The 8,271-nt window shown below is 42.7% G+C and overlaps 1 protein-coding gene across 2 annotated transcripts; it reads right to left on the minus strand.

The window, feature by feature from the left end:
* Positions 1-820: 820 nt before the first annotated feature.
* Positions 821-7,305, minus strand: LOC147607455 (mitochondrial adenine nucleotide transporter ADNT1-like). 2 transcript variants are annotated; one of them, XM_086790840.1, is made up of 10 exons: positions 6,939-7,269; positions 6,670-6,775; positions 6,252-6,547; positions 4,836-4,884; positions 3,641-3,804; positions 2,622-2,659; positions 2,291-2,403; positions 2,090-2,203; positions 1,609-1,956; positions 821-1,465 (listed from the first exon to the last, which is right to left on the minus strand). In XM_086790840.1, exons 3-10 carry the CDS (start codon positions 6,515-6,517, stop codon positions 1,382-1,384), a joined length of 1,176 nt encoding a protein of 391 aa, XP_086646966.1. In that variant the 5' UTR covers positions 6,518-6,547; positions 6,670-6,775; positions 6,939-7,269; the 3' UTR covers positions 821-1,381. The 2 variants fall into 2 exon arrangements, with proteins under 2 accessions (XP_086646966.1, XP_086646965.1); XM_086790839.1 differs by lacking the exon at positions 6,670-6,775 and having other exon boundaries at positions 6,939-7,305.
* Positions 7,306-8,271: the final 966 nt, after the last annotated feature.

Consider the following 8,271-nt stretch of genomic DNA (forward strand, 5'->3'; position numbering starts at 1 on the left):
TCCCCGTTCCACATGCTTTCGGAGATTTCAAAAAGGATCAATAAGCGGGATATAAGTCTAAATGCTGGCTAAAATCTTACTGTAATGGTCAGAGCACTTCAAAAAGCAATTTGAACCAATTCCGAACCTTTACTGCAGGATTTCCTCTCTCAAGGGAGAAGGGGAAGAACAAAACCTTTGAAAGCAATGCGTTTCAAATCCAAGAAGCAAGAGCCTTCCTCCATGAGGGTTTCCAGAGAAGGTGGCACATTTTGTAATTCTGTTTTGCAAAGTAAGTAAAACCTGACTAAAAAATATGCAGTTCAGCAAATCCATGGCAAGAGCGGGATCCCTCCAAACCACTAGGTTTGAGCTTGCTATCGCTGTAGCTAGAAGACCTCGAGAGATTACACAAGGCCATATCAAGAGACCCGAGCCTCCATAGATTAGTGAAATTTACACAAGAATAAGTCCAAAGCTTATTCCAAAGCAAGGGAACCCAAGAAAAAATTCCTACAATTCTACCATGAAAAGCTCTTTTTTTTTGTTTTCTTTTTTTTGGGGGGGGGGGGGGAGGGGGGGATTATCTGAAATTTGAAACTTGACCCCGGGAAGATCAATCATCATTTCAGATGTCACAAAAGCCAAGGCAACTGAAGGAGTAGACAATCCTCTCTTGCTCGCTCTCTCTCACACAAAAGCCAAGTCACAAAAGAAAAGTCACAACTAAAGGAGAACAATCCTCTCTCTCTCTCTCTCTCTCTCTCTAAAACTCACACACACACACACGTTTCAATCCACATGCTTTCAGAGGTTTCAAAAAGTATCGATGAGAAGGATGAGAGTGTAAATGCTTGCTGTTGCATCCTACAGATGCAAAGCTTACTGTATTCATGAGAGCACTTCAAAAAGTGCTTTGAACCATGTCCAAACTTTATTGCAGATTTTCTTCTCTCAAGGGAAAAAGAATAAAAACCTTCAAGAAATGGACCTTCTTCCATGAGGGTAGGTGGCACATTTTTTATTTCACTGTGCAAGGCAGAAAAAACCTGAGAAAAAATCTGCCAGTTCAGCTAATCCATGCAAAAACGTGACACAAAGTGCCAAACTTCCACGGAAGCGCCACTATCAACCGCTCCAGAAACCATGTCTAGGCCTGCTAGGCACTGTAGCTAAAACACCCTTGAAGACCATAGTATGATGATCGGAAAGCCATCTCATGTGACCGATGCTCTCATAGATTAGCGAAAGGTAAACAGGATTGAATCCAAAGCTGAGTAACCCCAGAGGAATTTCCTAAAAAAAGCCCCTAAGATCCCCCTTCCTGCCTGCATTTGAGGTCTACAATATCAACTTTTTCAAAGAAAAATCTACCATGTAAGTTTTTTGGGGAAAAAAAACATCAATCTGAAATTCGAAACTCAACCCCTAGGAGATCCTTCATCATTTCATATGTCACAAACGCCAAAGCAATTGAAGGAACCACCTGCAGAACAGATCACTCACTTTAAATTACAGCCACAGCTATGGACACAGACATTTTAGACTAAGGTTTAACATTTGGATTAAAAAATAGAAACCAAAAAAAAGGGCGGATATACACAGGTTCAAACAAAAAAAAAGACCCACCTTGACAGAATTGGGAAGCAAGCCTTTGTACAAGGCACCAAAGCCTTCATTCTTGACTGTTTGCCTGAAGGCATCTATCATTCCAGTATATTGCACTGGTGCTTTCAGCTGACCATCAGCTGTTATGACAGGAGAAGCGTCTTTCCATCCTACCATCTGCATCCTTCTGCGTACCACATCTAAAGGATATGCCACAGTCTGACCTATAGTACCTGCTGCTGCTCCACATCCAAGCTTTGTCAGCACACTCAAGTCAGAGTTCTCCCCTGGCCTGGTGATCAATTTTTTCTTCACAATCCAGTCTTTAAGAGACTCATATACAGCAAAATTTAGACCAACATATGGAACCTGCACACATGGAAACACAATCCCACCTTTTACAATAATACAATTCAACACAACCAAAGTCATCATTGCAGCCAAGTGCCATACGGTAAGCTTAACTGCACAAGCAAACTGCAAAATCATAATTCGCACTCACTACTCCAATGACAGAAGGCAGCCAGCCTTTATACACTGCTCTGGGACCCTCTTCTTTGATGATTGTTGATGCTGCGTGGAACATGCCTCTATAGCGCATGGGTGAATCCTCTGTCTGTTATCAAAGACTATGTCAGCTGTACATTCTTTTGGAAAAAGGGATGTTTTGGTCCAAACAGCCTTAGTTGAAGTTCGATCTTACCTGAACAGTAAGCCTTCCCCGCACCATGTCCATTGGGTAGGTAGCAGACATGGCAATTATTCCAGCACATGCACCAGCTCCAAGTCGGAGTAACGGAGTAAGTTCAGCATCCTCTGTTATGCAGATAATGAATAAAGGATACCTTTAAAAACTTGCTTGATTTGATATCTATCTACTTTAAATCCATTTAGGGTGAGATCATCTCTGTCTAAAGAGTTGCTGAAAAGGCTCCTCTCACAGTCGCATTAAGCAAGTGCATTGAGCAGAATCTAACCACAAAAGTGCATAAAACAGCTGTTGTAATCCAAACATCAGAGCAGATGAGGCATACCTTGTCCGCTTTGCCTCCTATAGAACCATAAGATTGCACTGCAGCCCAAGAAGGGACAAAGTGAGTGGCTTTCCATTCCACCAAAACTGTCTTTCTACCAAACACCAATCAAGAAACTAAACATAGACCTCGGCACTGTTTTCCAATCAAAGAGAGAGACTGCATTGATGTATCTTTATTGCCAAAATCTCGAAAGACAGATGGAAATACAAGGTGCCCAAAGATGCACAAGAGGACCCATGACAGGCAGAAAAGCCTTTCTATAAGTACGTGAGAGGGTAACAGCTACTAGCTTACTTCTTTTCTATGGCATGCACTTTTACGGCCTCAGTCTACTTGCCAAACTTGCCAGGCATGTAGTTGTGAGCAAACTGTGGTTGACTATCTCATCAAACCCCTTGCTTTCATAACCCAGATCCGGAACTTCTCACATACGCCTGGAGAGGGACAATATATACAAATAGAGAGGTAATTCCCATACTTAACAAAAACCAGAGTGCATTCTTGACTCTATGCGCATCTACTCACAAAGCTTCACATCATTAACTCCAAATATGCCTGAGAGGGACACCGACAATCCTATCTGTCTTTCACATTACTAGAACTGCTCTGTCTTCCTTATATGCCTAGTGAGGCTGGTACCACAACATACACTGAACATCGATGCCAAAGCCCATCTCCTCACTCTGCAGCCCAACAATCTCAATCCCTGCAACCCAACCAGACCTTGATGCCAGAACCCATCTCCTCACTCAATACAAATACTGGACCATCTCCACTGTGCAGCCTGACAATCTCTACATTCCATCAAAAGACCTCCAAATGGCTATATCATTAGGACAATAGAGATGAACTGCATGTTAAGCCATAATACACAAAGCTTAAAGCAAGCAGCCAGAGCTTAAGACATGAGGCTTGAAATAACAAATCTAGTTATGGGGTGGAGCTTCAGATAGTGAGCTGAATGCAAAATAATCACTACGGTTAAATGCTTGATCATGTGAAGCATGCAAACCAACCTTGAAGCTTGTTCATAGCTGTAAAACTTAACAGCAGAATTGGGAATGATGCGAGCACAGTTTGTCCCGTTCCCTTTGAAAAATCCAGCTATGCCTTCAGTAGCCCAAATGTATTTCAATCCTTGGACCATTCCATTGTATTTCGGTTTCAAAGGATTTTGAACCTGAAATCACAGTTCAAAAACCTTCAACCTGAGGAACAAAATTGAAATACATGAGTGAACTTAACTAAGAGGCTACAAAGACAAACAGCAACAAATAGCACACAAAAACCCCAATATGATAGTCAAACATACAAGAACATACACTCCACAAAAAGCGCATATGACACCTTGCCTAATCAAAACTCCAAGAGATCTGATGCAAAATAATGATGCCTTCCATAAGCATAACTCCAAGTCCCTCATACAACTCATTCAAGCCATAACCCAAAAACCCTCCCAATCCATCTATTTTCAAGCAACCATCGCACCATCATAGTCACATGGGGCAGAAAAGGAACACGAATGGTTGATGTCAGCGCAATGGAAGCCTTAAAGTACGAACAGCACGTCTTTACCATTATGTGGTACAAACTGGAAAAAAACAAAAAATAAAGGAGAATTTTGAGAGAACGGAGGATAAACTTGGGGTAGATCATGATGTGGAGGAGTGAGGAAATATGGGGAAAAAACAGTTGGGGGTATCTTAAGAGGAGGTTTGGAACTGGTAAATGGAAGTGTAAACATTGACTCTTGAGAAACAGTGTTTCTGCATTTCTGGTTAAGAATACCATTGAGGTACCAAGCGATGGCATAATGGATCTCCGAATTACTCTCAAAGTGGAGTTACTCCAACATGTTATTGATTCACACAATACGAAGAGCTCGACTTAGAAAACTGAAGGTTTTGTTTGCTGCCAAGAGCTTGCCACGAGTGCAAATGGATGTCAAATTCCTGACCATGCATAGTTAGAAGTCCACCTCAAGATGGCCCTTATTTGATGCATCCACTTGGGAGACGAGCTGTTTATTTAGTTAGTGCAGCTAGAAGGTTTCCTTTTATCACAAACTTTTTCACCGAGGCAGCAAAACACATGCATTTAGAAATTTTGGAGCAAAACAACACAACAATCCCGAGTCACACACACCCCCCAAAAAAAAAGAGTAGAATCCACGAGGCACGATATTATAAGGTTTTGGAGGGGAACAATTACTTGAAGAAGGATCTTCAAACGCTCAAGCGGGGCAACAGCAGAACGAGACCTGGGAATAGCCAGAAGTGTAAAGGTCAGAAATCATGTGATGAGTGATCATCTATGCATCAAAATCCCCCCCCCTCCCCCCCAACAAACCAAAAATAAAATAAAAAAACACCGGCATCAAGCCAGAAACAGCAAGCAAGCTGTCCCAAGCTTGCAACCCTCAACGTATCATATAATCAAACAGAATCTAAATATGGTCTGTTTCAAAAATCTGAGAACTTGTATACTAAAATTAAAACTACAAAGGCTAGTAAATTTCAAGGACTTACAAAAAACTATTTGCACGCACCAAAACATGTTGCCAAGGAGTTAGAATGTTTGATTGCAATCAAAATCTCATTGTTCTGATACACACTTACTCTGCTCTCCAGCTGGCTTAATCATGCTTTTCTTGGTACAAATGCATGCATGTACGCCTGTATGTGCATGCTCTATAAAAAAATACCAAAACTAGACATCTTGGGCTCCGTTGCAGATATAACCATTCAAAATGCCCTTCTCACTTCCGGTACCCCTTCATTGCTTATTCTGCAATGCTGAGGCATAAGTTCGCATTCAGCAGTGCATCCATCCTCCTTTCAGTCAACATGATAGTTCAGAATCTTTGCTGGTTCTGAAGGCCCTTCATGCAGCTTCCATCCCCTAGAGGATCACATTATTTCTCTGATGGATCCCACACCAGAGCTACTCTTAGATGGCCATTATAATTAAAACCGCTATTTGCCACAGATGTGTAGGGCATCGAGCAAGTCTCAAGCACAGCATGTAGGGCAAAGGGTAACAAGCTTCATTACATGGGGTAGGTAACTCGGTCATTGAGTTGGACTGCATCATGTGGTATGCAGGATATAGCACCAACACTACTTGGACAGTTCTCAACCACTCACTATGAGCACCCTCAGGCAAGCAGAACCAAAGAACAGTTTTTCCACATTTGGAGCTGAGATCCCTTCTTGATCCCAGCCTCGGATACAATTAAGTTGTGTTGCAACCTCCCGCCCTCAGTCTCTCACATAGTAAGGCCTGAAATGGAGGGAGTCCCCCCTTCATTCCAACCTCTGGCTTTGCAGAGGATTATGACTCCATTTTGTCCCTATATATCACTATTTAAAAATAGAATGCTCTTTCTCCTCCGGGATAAAAGAGAAAAAATCTTGAGACTTTTTAACACACAGGCAAAAAAATATGGTGCCACACCATGAAAGCTTCTCTCTCTCTCTCTCTCTCTCTCTCTCTCTCTCTCTCTCTCTCTCTCTCTCTCTCTCTGTGCACGCGTGCGTGCGTGTGGGTGTGGGTGTGGGTGTGTGTGTCTGGTGTGTGTGTGTGACTACAGAGAGTCAAGCATATGGGAGTTTTTTCAATACTTACACTCCACCAGCCACGCCTCCTGCTATCAGCGACTTGCAGACAGCCACGACATTGCTTCCAGGCGCCTTGACATCAGCCGTTGCGAGCTTCGCCTCTCCAGCAAGTGTAGCCAGGGTGGAGGCCGCAGATTCCTCACCATTAACATACAGAGGAGATCGCTGGCAGAAGGCTACGTTGCCATGCGAGACCACATCCTCTTCTGTACGAGCTTGGCTGCCATACTCCTTCCGTAGACTGGACGTTGTGGCCTCCGTCTGAGAAACCATCGAGAGCAGGCAAAGAACCGGAGCTACTCTCTGCAGCAGAAGAAAGAAAAGTTTTGCTCACCATAGTGCATCAAAATAAGAACCCTATCCACATACCCTAGGGTTTTCAAAATACGCTGAGAAACCCAAAATTTAAACCCATTTCAATTTACAGAAGATCAGGGCTCATTGCAATCCAGCATATCAGGCTGAGCTAAGAGCAGAAACCCTAAAGTCTTACGATTCCCTCTAGGATTGAAGAGAAATCGTGAGGACCATCTGCAAGTCAGATATTGCGAATTTAACCGCAAGGGGAGAGATATGGTCACATAAAGGCCTGAATATGCGAGAAGCTTGCAGGCTATGGTGATGGCATGCAAAATGCAGCGACAAGCTTGAACTACAGACAGAAAAAACCACAAAGACGGGTGAGGAGACTTACAAGAGGCGAGAGCCGTAGCTGATTAGGGCAAAGGGTCTGCAGCGAGGTGAAGCATGAATGTATGTGTGGCCAAGGGAGGCTGGAAGCGCCGCCTCCAACAAGAAGCAGAGAAGGGGAAGTGCGTTGCTTTTCTCTAGGGTTTTTAACAAAAAAGAAATCAGATGTCTGGTAAAAACAATAGTTTTAAAACAGTGAAGGGGTCATGATGATGAGAAGAAGACGAACACAGGGCCACAAACTATGCCATTTTTGGTGCAGACCAATCTCTCTCTCTCTCTCTCTCTCTCTCTCACACACACACACACACACACACTCGGGCTGCTTTTTGAATGACCCTTCCTGACCTTCTTAAGAAATAAATACACCAGAAAAGGGCATAACCTGTGGGATGTTAAGCAAGTTGAATTGTGTGTGTGTGTGTGTGTGTGTGTGTGTGAGAGAGATAGAGAGAGAGAGAGAGAGAGACAGACAGACAGACAGAGAGAGCTATACTTTTCACCCCAGAGAGAGGGGCTTTACTTTTCACCCAAGAGAGAAGGATTTATCCCTTTAGTGGGAGAAGGGTTTTCATCTTTTTTACTCATGAGAGAAAGAGATGCCATAAGAGAGAGAGAGAGAGACAGAGAGACATAAGAAAAAGAGGAAGAATTGTTTTTGCATGGTAGGAAACTATCCCTTTAGTGAGAGAAAGGTTTTCATCTATGAGAGAAAGAGATGCAACGAGACATAGAGAGAGAGAGGGAGAGAGAGAGAGAGAGAGAGAGAGAGAGAGAGAGAGAGAGAGAGAAGAAAAAGACGAAGAATTGTTTTACGTCATAGGAAACTATCCCTTTAGTGAGAGAAGGGTTTTCATCTTTTTCACTCATGAGAGAAGAGATGCCACGAGAGAGAGAGAGAGAGAGAGAGAGAGAGAGAGAGAGAGAGACATAAGAAAAAAAAGAATAATTGTTTTTAAGTCGTAGGAAATTATCCCTTTTGTGAGAGAAGGGTTTTCATCTTTTTCACTCATGAGAGAAAGAGATCCCAGAAGAGAGAGAGAGAGAGAGAGAGAGACATAAGAAAAAGAAGAATAATTGTCTTTATGTCATAGGAAACTATCCCTTTAGTCAGATAAGGGTTTTCATCTTTTTCACTCATGAGAAAAGAGATGCTAGGAGAGAGAGAGAGATAAGAAAAAGAAGAAGAATTGTTTTTACGTCGTAGGAAACTATCCCAAGAACCCTTGAAGGGCTATCGGAGAGAGAGAGAGAGAGAGAGAGAGAGAGAGAGAGAGAGAGGGGGGGGGTTACTTTTTATCCTAAAGAGAAATCCCTTTAGTGAGAGAGGTTTTCAT

This window comes from Cibotium barometz, chromosome 55, assembly GCF_041138505.1.
Source record: "Cibotium barometz isolate CiBa-2024 chromosome 55, ASM4113850v1, whole genome shotgun sequence".
NCBI lineage: Eukaryota > Viridiplantae > Streptophyta > Polypodiopsida > Cyatheales > Cibotiaceae > Cibotium > Cibotium barometz.

Excerpts from the sequence above, each read along its gene's own strand:
- LOC147607455 (XM_086790839.1), bottom strand. The coding sequence starts at position 6,517 with ATGGTTTCTCAGACGGAGGCCACAACGTCCAGTCTACGGAAGGAGTAT. Across the intron at positions 2,660-3,640 it reads AGCTATGAACAAGCTTCAAG|TGCAATCTTATGGTTCTATA; the intron begins GTTGGTTTGCAT and ends CTTGGGCTGCAG. Across the intron at positions 2,204-2,290 it reads GGGGAAGGCTTACTGTTCAG|ACAGAGGATTCACCCATGCG; the intron begins GTAAGATCGAAC and ends CTTTGATAACAG.